At 38.7% G+C, this 13912-nt stretch overlaps 1 protein-coding gene across 2 annotated transcripts; it reads right to left on the bottom strand.

The window, feature by feature from the left end:
• Positions 1 to 339: 339 nt before the first annotated feature.
• Positions 340 to 12372, bottom strand: LOC109412674 (toll-like receptor 8). 2 transcript variants are annotated; one of them, XM_019686308.3, is made up of 3 exons: positions 11767 to 12372; positions 5644 to 6172; positions 340 to 2420 (listed from the first exon to the last, which is right to left on the bottom strand). In XM_019686308.3, the coding sequence occupies exon 3, from the start codon at positions 2415 to 2417 to the stop codon at positions 405 to 407; it is 2013 nt and encodes a 670-aa protein (XP_019541853.3). In that variant the 5' UTR covers positions 2418 to 2420; positions 5644 to 6172; positions 11767 to 12372; the 3' UTR covers positions 340 to 404. The 2 variants fall into 2 exon arrangements, with proteins under 2 accessions (XP_019541853.3, XP_062709967.1); XM_062853983.1 differs by lacking the exon at positions 5644 to 6172.
• Between the last annotated feature and the right edge of the window lie 1540 nt (positions 12373 to 13912).

Raw genomic sequence — 13912 nt, 5'->3', positions numbered from 1 at the left:
TTTACACATTATTACTTTTATTTTACATAGATTTGCTTGAATAAAACTGCATTTGGATGAACTTCACTCGTATTGGGAAATCTTTGTGAATGTGACGCAAATGTAGGAATGATTTTGACAGTGTTTGTTTTGATTTTATTTCTCGGTGAGTGATGAATTGGGTGCCGGTCAAAATGTATGAAATATCGATTTTCAAAAACTCTCAATTTTTCTGTGTTTTTTGTCTCATAAACCTTCCTTGGGTGAAAACAAACAGAACAAAACTAAGACGACCAAAATCGTACCTTCCGTTCGCAAGTTATGCGCGGTCCCACGTATGCCACTGCATTTTTATATATATAGATTTCTCCATCGACCACTTTCTTCTGCTGTGTACATGTACATCAAAACATTTTAACATGCATTTACACGACTTTGATTTTGGAATGAATTATTCGTACAGCCAAATTAACATAACAATGGCATGCAAACACCAGCGACACCATAAGTAAAAGAATTTTAACGCTGGTTCCTGAGCCCGCTGAAATCTGAAAAGTGCTTTTCGATATTCCACCCTTATTGGCGCTCATCTTTGCCAAAACTATAATCGACTTACTGTTATAATTTCTTCTTAACCGTTCAGATAGTTTATGCTCTTCACAGAGGTGCTCCAGTTCAGTCACTAAAGGAATCATATATTCAAGTTCATTCAAAAGTGCGACATCAAGGAATGTGTCGTCTACACAAAAGGTTTCCAGATGGTCTAGCATACTGACGTCGAAGGATTTCAAGGGATTTTTCTGCAGGTTCAAAGTGCACAAGTTTGGCAACAACTTAAATGTCTGGCTGTTCAACTGTTCAAAGGCACAGTTTACACAGCTTAGGTGACGCAATGAGTTTATGTGAGGAAAACTAGGCAAGGCAGTGTTGGTCAGCTTTGTATTTTGATCCAAAATGAGCGTTTCCAACTTGTGTGAGTATTGAAATACCGTATCCGATATGAAATCAAGTTCATTTTTTGCCAAATTGATGTAGGTTAATTGAGGGTTATGCATGAAAAGTAAGTTACTGTGCAGTGCCTGAAGTTTGTTGCCTTGAAGATGCACCGATTTCAGATTATGTAATTTTTTAAATGTACTATCGTAGATAGAAGTGATTGCACAGTTCATCATTAAGAGAACTTCGATTGTAAGGCTCTCGAGAAAAACCATCCATTCCTTGAAATCAAACTTATGATTGTTATTGAAAATTAGTTCCTTTGCTTTCTCATGGTCCATGAGATAATCGTATTCAATAAAAACAATATTCCTTCCAGACAAGTCTATCGTGGAACCATTGTTGGCGACACTGTGCACCGGATTCTTTCTATACACGGCAATGCCATTGTCACTCGGAAGATGGTACTCAAAGTAGTGAGAAAAATCATCATTAAGGGTGCAGTTCTGGCGTAAAGCTCTCATTCTGTATACCGTTAGTGCTTCCTGGGTGTGCTTATATGGCTGGAGAAGATTTCGATCCAGGCACAATCGCTCAAGCTGCGGCATCTTCATGAGCTCGTAAGGGATTCTCTCAAATTCGTTATCATCGAGTAGCATACTTGTAATTCTCTGGTTTGCCACGAGCCCTAGCTCGTCTAGATGTGTTAGTCGGTTTCCCCGCACATTGACGATTTTCAAGGCAGGCAAATTGGAAGTCTGCAGCGTCCCTTCCAGAGAGCAGTTCTCGGCGCTCAGCCTTTTCAGCGTTTTGGACGCGAAGCTCATGATTTGCAAATTGTGATTTCCATCGATGTTCAAACTTTTCGCATATTCCAATGACTCGAACGCATCATAGAATATTTGCTCAAGTAAGTTCTCCTTCAAATTGATCTGCGAAATTCTCGGCATATCGGCGAATGTGTTTCGGTCCAGGAAGGTCGTTGCACAGTTATTACAGCTCAAAATCATTAGTCTATCGCTTGCCAGTTTCACTTTGTTTATGTCCATCCGCGGATTTTGGCTGAAGTTTACTATCGATAAGGAGGAAATATGCCGTAGGGTGGCCTCGGGGTTCAATGTGACCAGTTTGTTTCCGGAAAAATCAATTTTATCCAATCGGCTGTTATGCATAAAAGCATCAGGGTGCACGTATTCCATGGAATTATTTTTCAACTCTATCAACGTAAGTTGCGGCAATTTCGAAAATGTTTCGTTATAGATTGACTTCACTCCACAGTTATTGCAAATGTATGCCGAAAGGCTTTGGTGAATAAGAAGAACCTTTTCCACGGGAAATTCAAAGGTCCTTTGGTTGCTCATGTTCAGCTCCCGAAGGTACGGATAGTCAGCGTACATTGTCTCGTTGGTTATGGGGTTTTTTGTCTCGATGCCTTGCAAGATGATGAAGGATGTAATTTCCCGCATCATTAAAATGAGAAACAATTTGGAAGTTAGCTGCATGATCTGGAATGAAATGGGTTTATTATAAATTAGTAAATTAAAATTAAATAGTTGATTGATGGTATGTTCAATACTTTTTGCAGTTTAATGTGACTGACAACCCTGCAGCTACCGTTTTCATCCCAGTCAGAGCCTGAAGGAGGCACTAACACTTGGTAAAGTACGTATTATATATTTGGGGAAAGGATTACTTTACTTTATTCTCGTTTCAGAGAGCGAGTAATGGCGCTTAAGCCTAGGCTTTCGAGCCGGGACATAAGGACTAAATACTCATGTCCCATCCCAGGAGGAAGAGTTTGGATGGAGTGGCATTAACATTCGTTGCAACGTCACTCCCAACGTGTTTATTTCACACTTTAACACATACTATACAGAGCGGCTGACGAGATATCGTTGTTCTTTGATTTATTCCAAATTTTTTCTATGACGCTGCACAGTAGGCTTGGCCGCTTCAATACTTGTAATGCATATACGATGCCTTGCAAGTATTGATAATGACAAGAAAAATGATAGTAGGTAATAGTCGATTGTATCATTTCCCAGGATTCTTCTAAGAGATGGCTGTGGTGTATAGTAGACTAGACTAGACTAGACTAAACTAGACTAGTACCTACCCAGGTAACCAATAAGCATTTAAATAAGCCGTATTGCTGTTTTATATCGGCATTCGGCCTGCTTAGTGCCGTATCATAGCAGTTCGACTGCTAAACTGCCCTATATTAACACATTCAAATGCTACTTAAAATCTGACAGCAGTTTCGTAGCATTTCAAATGCACGGTATATTTTGGTCAACAGGCATCATAACTGCTACTTTATAGTCCATGAAACTGCTAAGAGAGATGAGTGATGCAAAAACCACAACACATTTCCACTTTCTAATTTACGTGCCACGGCTATAGAAGTCATCATCATTCGCATGTCCAGTCAATCATAGGTAACAACGAATAAAATCAATGGGATAAAATGCATTGGCAAATTTAATTCCATGGTTGGTTTTCTATGATCGATTTTATCATCAGCACCTGCCGAGCTCATAACATAACGAAGCAACTGCCGGTGTAATACTCATGCCTTACATGGATCACAAATCCAACGCGCTTTATCTGATCATCTATAGCTTACCCTGTAGCGCGGTTCAGCACCATCGTCAACTCGAGGATTGATGGATCGAATCCCGATTTGGCCGAAAGCAGCAAAAAAAAAAAACAGCAACAGTAGTTCGGGACGTGCCCCAAGCCTCAAAACACCTCAAAAGTTCCACTGCAGGAGAGTGAGAAAAGAAAAAAAGCGAAAGAGAAGCCGTAAAATGGCCAGGGGATATATTTTGTTTTCATTTTTGACAATCTGGGGGATAGGAAGGATAAGCATTTAATCAGCCGTATATCGGGCCAAAACTTGCATTTAATTAGCACTAATGGCGCATATACGGCAGACTAGCATTTAATGACCTGTTGTAAAGGCGCATATAGTGCCGAATTCATGCCATTTTAACTGCTTATTGGTTACCTGGGTATGATCAGTTAAAGCAAGGTCTATCCAATCTCGCTGGTCGACTCATTCTTTATGCTTTCAATTTCCTTTTACGTGGCAATTCATTTTCGTAAATAATAAAAAAACCTTTCAAATACTAGAACTATAGTATATTTGCATTTCACACTCTTGTTTGCTGTCCTAAATTATTTTTGGGTTTTCAGAATGTGCAGCTGGATTTTTTTTTCAAACCAAATGAATATTTTTTTAATTATTATCTTTATTAACGAGATTTTCAGCCCATGGCTGGTTCATCTCGGACCAAATGAATATATATAGCTCATTGCCGGTCATATTCTACTCCATATTATCATGGCCGATTATTAGAAAGATAGGGAAGATAGCAAAAATAACATGTCGCCGCAAACAGCTGGTAGACGAGCGATGATATTAAGTCCTGCAGCCGTTTGTTGAATCACCTAATATGAAATGCTGAAAGTGCAGTGGATTATGCGCCACTCTCTAGATCAGAGACCACTTGTCGTGTATTAAACGATTAGTTAATGACTCTGCTGAAGATTTCCAACTGGAACTGGTACAGGGGATGCTCAAAATAACTGGGACAGGTAAAATTTTCACCTTTCAAAAAATATTCAAATCGCTGTAACTTTTCGAAAAGGGCATCAAATATTCTCAAATTTTTAGTGTAAGTTTATCAACTAGTTGTGTATCAGTGGTTCAAATTTGGAAAAGATCGGGCCATTCTACACGAAGCAAGAAAGATTCTAGAAAAAGGTATCATTATCCGATAGCCAACTTTGAGCTGTTATATCTCCGGATTCAATGAACCGAATGCGATGAAATTTTGTTCATTTATGACTTATATATTGAACTTTGAAAAACAGTTGACTTAATTTGAAATTATTTACAAGAAAAAAGTTATAGCAAATTCATTTATTCTATGTTTTTTTTGTAAATTTATCTTTTTTTATATGCATTCCATTACTTTTTCAATTTAATGCCGGCTATTTGGTTACTTTCCTTCGAAACATAAATATATTCAAGTCAATTAGAGGGAATTTAAATGAACTATAATTACTATCTCGAATTTTGAAACGATGATGAAGTTTTGGATAAATTGGTGTTATATTAGATAAAATATCTAATCGTTATAATTTTCTTTCGTGTGAAGAATTTTAAGTTAAGTCAAATGTTTTGAATAGCTCATTATATAAGTCATGAATGATCAAAATTTCATTACATTCGGTTAATTGAATCCGGAGATATAACAGCTCAAAGTTGGCTACCGAATAATTATACCTTTTTCTAGACCCTTCTTTTCCAAATTTAAACCACTGATACACAACTAGTTGATGAACTTACAGTAAAAATTTGAGAATATTTGATGCCCTTTTCGAAAAGTTACAGCGAGTTGAACATTTTTTTAAAAGTGAAAATTTTACCTGTCCCAGTTATTTTGAGTATCCCCTGTATGTTTTGGAAGGTCTGGCTTTCTCAGTCTAGGGAATCCAAACGATTGAATTGGTATTGTCCGACGTTTCGAGATAATTTATTTGACCTTTTTCAAGGAATAATCTGTCTACCGTTTTTTTTTGTTTTGGAATTCCTACACAGAAAGATTTGGGTGAATTATTATGTAAATTTTGGATAGGACGTAGACACTGATTCCTTTATGTGTGATTTAAAAGTGTATATGTTGAAGTGTGTGTGACATGACCTTGACAACGACATACCTGTTCAGAAATTTTATGCTGGCAATGACAGCTGCTCGAACCGACAGAAGTGTGTCAATGGTGCGTGACGTTCAGCGACTGGAACTACTGTAACAGCGGGTGTTAAAGTCTTCTGTTCCCGAGATCACCAGAGCTCCTCGGCAGAAGCGCTGCCGAGAGGGGCACACGTACGTAATGCCTACTTTCAGTCCTGAGCACCGATGCTGGCGCAGAGGGCGTAATTGCAAGATCTTCACATATGCACGTGTGAATGGGCCGTGGATGATGGTCCGATACTCTATAGTCTACTCTCGTCCGAAAGGCCAACGTGTCTCTTCAACTGGTTCTCGCATACGGATCTCTGCAGCCACCTTGATGGAAAGAAACCTTCCCTCGAAGATTCTCGGTAGATCCGATGGCCTCTATTCCCGTGGTACCATCAGGTTTCAGTAGGTCGGCTCTAGAGGCACGTTCTCCTCCTTTCGTGAAATTTGTGCCATACCATAATGGTGGGTCCGTATGGTCCAAAACCTCGAGTAGGTGGAAAAATCTAACGAATGACATATTCAGTTATTACTTATTAAATTACTGAAGCGCATAATTTGATAGTGTTTTAATCGAGAAAAGAGGTAAAACATGAGTAATAATTTCATAATCTAGTATGGTGAAATGCGCAACAATAACTTATTCAGGTATTACAAACAAGATCAAAACTATATCAGACAAGATTTGTCAACTTTTTTCCTTGAAAAATAAAAACCAATCTTCCAACATCCAGCATCGAACCTTTGACCTTAGGATTCGCATGCTGTGATGCTTACCACTCAACTGTGGCCCACTATTGTGCATATCCCTTTCGGGACGGCGCGCAAAAAAGTGAAATTTCCTTACAAATTGCTCAACTTTGGCTCTCAAGAACTCGTAGATTTCCCAAAAAAGCAACAATTATTTTTCCTCATTTGAAAAAAAAACTACTCTTTATATTTCGATTTCTAGCTTTGACTACCTAGATAAATCGGAAATAATAAATATGCGACACATAAAACTTTTTCATGTTTTACGGGTTTTGTCCACTTTTTGTTTATCTTGTTGTGGTAAATTTCACAGGCAATGTAAACAAAAGTTTGTTTACACACAAACAAGTATAAGTAATGGATGAATTATTGAAACAGTTTACATCACATAAAACAAAGTAAAAACAGATGAAAAAACTATGCAAAACTGTCACCGCTCGACAGCACAATTGTGCTGGTTCGTCACGAAAGGGATATGAGGAAACAAAAGCATAAGGTTCTTCGTTTCCACAGCTCACAAGATAGCAGATGGCATTTCGCTTACATTGAGCCTTGTCTTTAGATGTATGGTTTCATTGCATTCCGAAAAAACTACACATCCAAAAAACATGAAAACTAAACAGCACGTAAATTAAAGATTGACTGAAGATTGTGAAAGAAGTTCTGTAAATTACGATCATTTGGTGTCAGCCAAGTCAGTCAATCAAACAGGTGGATATTTTTTACAGATTTAAAAAAAAAGACACTACACCGTCATCAACCAGAGGTTGCACAGACTAAACAAGCACTAACATATGACAACGGACAACACCCATAACACCTAGTGGCCCAGTGGAGAATTTTCCGTTTCACGAAAAGTTCTCCCCGACTGGAGCGGGAATCGAACCCACACCCCTAGGCTTACGAAACGCCTAGATGACTGACGCCTCTAGCCGCATGGCCACGAAGCCCACAAAAGCATATTAGCTTGAAATTTTTATGCATCATGCCAGCAACTCTCTGCGGTTACTCTGCTTGCTCGTAGCAGTGACGGGTTTCTCTCTTTGCACTCGTTACAGCAGCTAACACCCGCCCGGATAAAAACTAACCATAGGGTGTATGGTGAAAACCATTCCTGCACCATACATTGTACCAGCTACAATAAAGTATATTGTAATGAAATGGTTCGCTATACTATACATTTACATTGGATTTTTATGTACCAATATATTATACTGTTTTTCTTACGTTTGAACCATTCACTTTTCCGAAACATAATTTTTCCGTGAATTTTTAATTATTTATTCAGTTTAAGATTTTTTCCGTGCTTTGTTTTGTTGATGTTTGTGATTTTTTTGATGCAAAGGAAAGGAAAGAGAAAAAAGTGAATAAGTTGAAACTTGAAACATCAATTTAAAGTCAATAACATGTTTAAATCAGTGGTAAACCAGATGTCCTAAGAACTGCAGATCCAAGCAGGAGTCCAAGAGATATGGCGGGCTAGGTGTGTAGAGTGCGATGAGAGAAATACGAATGTAGGCCAACCCGGAAAGATGCAGGTCAGATCTCGGGTCAGATTACCGTAAATCAGTGGATGAGTTCAACACTGTTCTTTCTGTATTTGCATTTAGGGGAGTTTTCTCCTCTTCTGTCATGTGAACTTGCCTTCGACCTAGGGGCAAGACACTGTGCAAACGAGAGTAACTCTGAGAAATTCGGAGTAACTCTTTTCACCCATTTTCACCAATGATCGACGAAATTTGTTGAAAAACCCCTAAACTGCAAGAAAAGCGAGATATCGGGCAATATTGTTTTGATTTTGCGATAAATCAGGCAACACTTAAGTATAAACGGGAGCAATCCGGAGAAATTCTGAGCAACTCTGTGAAGAAAAATGTACTCTCCAGCACAGTGTCTTGCCCCAAGCCCTCGACCACAATCGAATCAAATGCGATTGACAAACTTTATCTTTGACGTAGAGCCATCTTTAAGAGGAAACAAACCATCATCGTTTAGCAAAAACTCAAAGGCAGTTTTTTCGCTGAAATCTCAACCAATGTTAATAAAAAATTATCACTGCACTCAGACCACCATGTGGATAACAGTGAAATAATTTTCAATGACGGTTCTGTTACTTAGAGGAAGAAAACTGTTTTTGAATAATTGATTATTGCTGATGACTGAATGATGGTTATTTGAGCCTTAATATATGGACTGGACTGAACACTGGAATGACTTCTAATATAGGTTCGTCTGTGGGTTCGCTTTTTAATCTAACTTATATTTGAATCAAACTTGACAGTTATCTCATGAGTTGTTATGTATTTCAAACTTTAGTCAAACTGGTGCCTCAATATTGCAATAACGGTTAAGCACGCTGTAATGATAGTTATGTATCTCGTCACCCACTTCATGCAACTACATTAGTGGTCTAATAACACTTAGCGCGCTCGGCATAGTTCCATCATGCCGCTCAAAGTGTTGCCACAAATAATACTTAGTTTGCAAAACCCGGTTATCTGGCAGGTGGGGCATGAGAACCTAAGCTTCAACTGTTAATGCAATCAGAGACTACTCAGACTTAGACGTGGGCGATCCTATATATGAAGGGTTATCTAAAACGCTCTGGAGAATTCCCAAAGCGCATTCTAATAAATCTAATAAGCCTAAGATTCCATTAACAGGAGGAAAATGTCAAGATAATATAACAATACATGGTTTATGTAATGTAAAACAATACAACATAACAAAAGAGAACCATTCCAAAACCATTTGATTAAATGTATAATCAGTAATGAAATTACAATTAAAAACAATTTATTTACGGTACGTTTTATTGTTTGAAACCATTCATGTACCATACAATGTACGGTATATTTTAACCCACGTATCAGTATTTTGAACAATTCATTAACAATAAAATGTATGGTTTTGCAAAAAAATATATATGGAGAAAAATATTTTTTTATATTGTTACGATACTTAACAACCCGTATAGTATATTGTAAAAATCTTATTTACAATTCACGGTATGGGTGTCTACATTACATCTTATTGTTTTTGTATTTTTATTTTTACAGTGGTGTCTATTGTAAAAATATGGTTCTAAATAGTACTGTTACAATACAACGTTCGGTTTTTCTACTGTATTTTTTATTCGGGCGGCCACTGATGGTTGTTCCAAAGTCGTTTCTTTTATGGTAGAAGTTGTTTAACTTTCACTGTCAGAATTTAATCAAGTTGAGATAGCCGTGAGTACTCGGGCGTGCTACTCATTTCCTAACGATTTGAGTTCGAATCTCTTTAGTATGTTAAAAGATAGCTTAGTTTCTAAAAATATAGAAGCGGAGCCAAAACTACTTTTAGTATTTATTGCAGCGTGTGCCAATGATAGGAACCCCGTACCAGTTATGGATACAATTTTAAACATCAGTTCCCACACGCATTGGTATTACCGAAAATTTGCACTTTGAGTGAGTCGTTTTCGAGCATCTACCTCTACGTAGTTATCCGTCGTATCAAACAGAATGCGAACGACGCGTTTCATCGCCTTCCAGGTAGCAATTGTTCTTCCTCTACAAGTGGTTGGGGAAGCGGTGCCTGTACGCTAGGCAAACAGTTTCAAACAACAAACAAATCACTTTCGCTCTTCGTGCATATGTACAACAGAGATGGTTATATTTGCGGTCTAGGGGAAGATGATATAGATCGATGAGATTAGGATTGAACCTTATGACAACTAAGTTGCCGGGTCATTAATTGGCTCGGTAGCTTAGTTAGTAAAGCACTTGTCTAGCGAATAAGGGTCGTGAGTTCAAATATCACCTGAGCTGTGGATTTTTTTCCATTTTAACCAATAATTTACTTATCTGTACATATGTATGTTGAGTTATTTGAAATTCATAATTGACCACACGGATTGGTATTACCGAAAATTTGCACTTTGAGTGAGTCGTAATTGTTACCATGTCAAAACGCTCATTAGAAACATTTTAAAGTACCATTTTACACCAAGAAATGAAGCCATGAGTGAAATCACTAGTCAACTCATGCAGGATTTTTTCGACGGTGAGTTTGGTAAGTCAAGAATCGCGCGTGAAACAACTCAACCGTGAGATTTGAGAAATTGAGTTATACCAACACGGAAGCTGTAAAAACTTTCGAAAAATAAAAATATTTGTATTCTCAAACAATGGAACAGTTCAGTTTAAACTAGAAATCAGTTTGTCACAGTAAACTGTATAGTAAAATCGGTTGTTTTGAACTAGAATTTAATTGTGTTTACAATTTACAATTTCTGTGTGTACTTTTCCCTTATGGGCCTGTCCATAAACTACGTAGACTCTTAGGGGGGGACGGGGGGATCTGGTCAAAGTCTACGCTCCATACAAATTTCGAAAATTTTGTATGAACAAAAGTCTACAAGGGGGGAGGGGGGGTCTGACATGGCCGAAAAAAGTCTACGTAGTTTATGGACAGCGCCTATTTGAACTCAATCTAGAAATGCTTAAGATCATTTTAAAGTCCACCTTTTTATAAAACGGCTACTTGTAGGAGCTAATGAAATGATTGATGGAATCCAACAATAGTCACAGGCAAACATACATGATTTATCGGCTACTTGTATTCCACCGGTCACCTAAATGGCCTTCCAAAGTTACCGTTTAATTTTCAAAACATGAATGTCGTTGAGTAGCTTTTGACAACGAGGAATCGCGCATTTATTAAAAAATTTCAAGCCTCATTTTTAAGTCCCCTTTTTATAAAACAGCTACTTAAGTGGCCGGTGAAACACAAGTAGCCGGTAAATCCACAATACTCAAACCGCAGTCATCGCAAGATTAATCGGTCATTTTGAAAATGAAGTTTGGTTCGGACTGTGCTCGCATGTGTCATGGTGGCGCTGCTGTGCCTACATCATCTATCAGTTTTTGGAGAGAAATTGAACGCGACTCCGATTAATATTTACATAAAATGATTCTATCATGAACCTTCATTCATGTTTTATACATGGATGACGCCACGGAGGAGTCGTCACCTGCTGTTTCATCGAGCCGAGGGAAACAACACCTGCAAATAAATGCTTCGAGTTGAGCAATATAGAGGGTGCTACTGAGATGCCAAACGATGTTTTGAAACAAATTTCTTCTAAGTAATATGCCTGTTTGTCTGTGCTATAGAGTAAATACACAATATTGCTTTGGACAGTATTAAACTAACGAAAGTTTTAGAGTCCATACGAGAATATGATGCGGACTGTGCATATAAACATTTTTGTGACTAGAACTTTAACAGAAAAACTGTACTGTAAAAAAATGTGATAATAGAAATAAATAAAAAAAACCTAAGTAATAAATAAATTGAGACTTACGATGTATGTTGCAGCACAAGTTCCAACCTCTGATAATTGGAGTAACTTTCATTCCACTTGATTGTTCAATTATAAGAAACATATAGTGATGTGGAACACAATAACACTTGAAACTCTGCACTTTTTTGTTGAATCGACAGCCTTTGGATAATTCTAACTATCAACGGAAGCGTTGTTAGCCAGTGTGCTGATCTATGATTATTTTATTTTTTTCTTTTACTGCACGTGATTTTTTGCTATCGTGCCCACTCACACGGGAACCTTGAAAACAGGGCGCGCGGTAAAGCCACAATCTGTGGTTAGCCCCTGTACGCTCTGAATATTAAGCCTAAAAATGCTCACTGTAATTTCTTCGTTCTTATTCTTGCTTTCTTGTATTCCCCCACAATGCACAAACAATCAGTTCCAAGGGACATTAAGTAGCCAATAAATTGCGGTTGGCCTAAAGCGTCACTGTGTGGTGGGAGTTCCACTACGTTTACCATCTGCTCTATTTGCCGTGTTGCCACGCAACATTAGTTCATTTTTTAAACTTATTTGGGACTTCTTTACTAACTAGAACTAGAAGTAAATTGGAGTAAAATTCATCAACAACACGACGCAGTCAACTGGTATCTACTGAATGCCTACCTACCTTATGAGCTTTTTATTATGTTCTCACGTTATCATGATTGTAATTGTAATTGTAATTGTATTTATTGATCGAACGTCAACCAGTTTATCATTATCGGGTGATAAGAAAATTCCATTTTTTCCTAGAACTCCTTATCATATTGCACTTGCAAACCTATTTTTGCGGGGAGTGGTACACTGCGGGGGAGATGGAGGTGACAGCTGGTCAGTTTGTATATGCCGCAATGCCGCAAAACACTATAGGGCACTGCACTGTTTTGATTTTGTATGGGATTTTGACGTTTCGTGGCCTTGTTGTTTACAAAATTTCTGTAAGAGTGAAAGAGAAGGAGATACTTTCATGCACTGCCCTATAGAAGTGTCGCTGTGCTGCATCCGCTACAACATTTTCAACACGGAGAACCAATGTTGACATATGTATTCTCAATTTAAGTTGAAAATCGTAGTTTTCGACTAGCGAAGTTGGATTTTTCTCCAAATCCATACGTCGGACCTAACTTCGGAAGTGGTGCGCTGTAAAGTAAACCTGGTCCGCTATACAGCGCACCACTTCCGAAGTTAGGTCCGACGCACGGATTTGGAGAAAAATCCAACTTCGCTAGTAGAAAATACCGGGATTCAACGGCACGTACAATATGAGCATGGTACTCTTGGAGTAACATTCTTTCACACATATTTTAAAATTTCTCGTGCGCTCACATTGTTGTGAAACATAATTTATTATACCAAGTTGATTTGTAAACCAAACATTATTACCATGCCGAAATTATAGTTTATGTGAGCAGGTACACGAGGTGATTTTCAATTTGTGCCATGGGATTTAGACGATTTTAGTTAAGTGTTCCTGTGGGGTTGCTACCGTTGCTACCGAGGTTGCTACGTTGCTATGGTTGATTTTTTTTCGTTTGCAGTCGTCCCGGTCATCTTACCTTACCAATCAGGCTAAGGCCGGGGTGGCCTCTGCTGTACATAGTAGCCGCCTCCATTCCACTCGGTCCATGGCAATTTGTCTCCAGTTCCGCACTCTGCGTACGGTCCGCAGATCGTCCTCCACTTGTTCGACCCACCTAGCTCGCTGTGCTCCACGTCTTCCTGTACCGGTCGGATGACTCTCGAGAACCATTTTAGTCGGGTTGCTATCAACATCCTGATGACGTGACCCGCCCACCGTAGCCTCCCGATTTTCGCGGTATGGACGATGGTTGGTTCTCCCAGCAGCTGATGCAGCTCGTGGTTCATTCGCCTTCTCCAAGTCCCGTCTTTTATCTGCACTCCGCCGTAGATGGTACGCAACACCTTCCGTTCGAAAACTCCAAGGGCGCGTTGGTCCTCTGCACGTAGGGTCCATGTTTCGTGCCCATAGAGGACGACCGGTCTAATCAACGTTTTGTAGATGGTTAACTTCGTGTTACGGCGAACTTTTTTCGATCGTAGAGTTCTGCGGAGTCCAAAGTAAGAACGATTTCCTGCCACAATGCGCCTCTGAATTTCTCTGCTGGTGTCGTTGTCGTCG

The sequence above is a fragment of the Aedes albopictus genome, chromosome 2 (genome assembly GCF_035046485.1).
Source record: "Aedes albopictus strain Foshan chromosome 2, AalbF5, whole genome shotgun sequence".
Classification (NCBI taxonomy): Eukaryota; Metazoa; Arthropoda; class Insecta; order Diptera; family Culicidae; genus Aedes; species Aedes albopictus.
The sequence above is the reverse complement of the archived record's forward strand: the minus strand, read 5'-3'. Positions and strand labels throughout refer to the sequence as shown.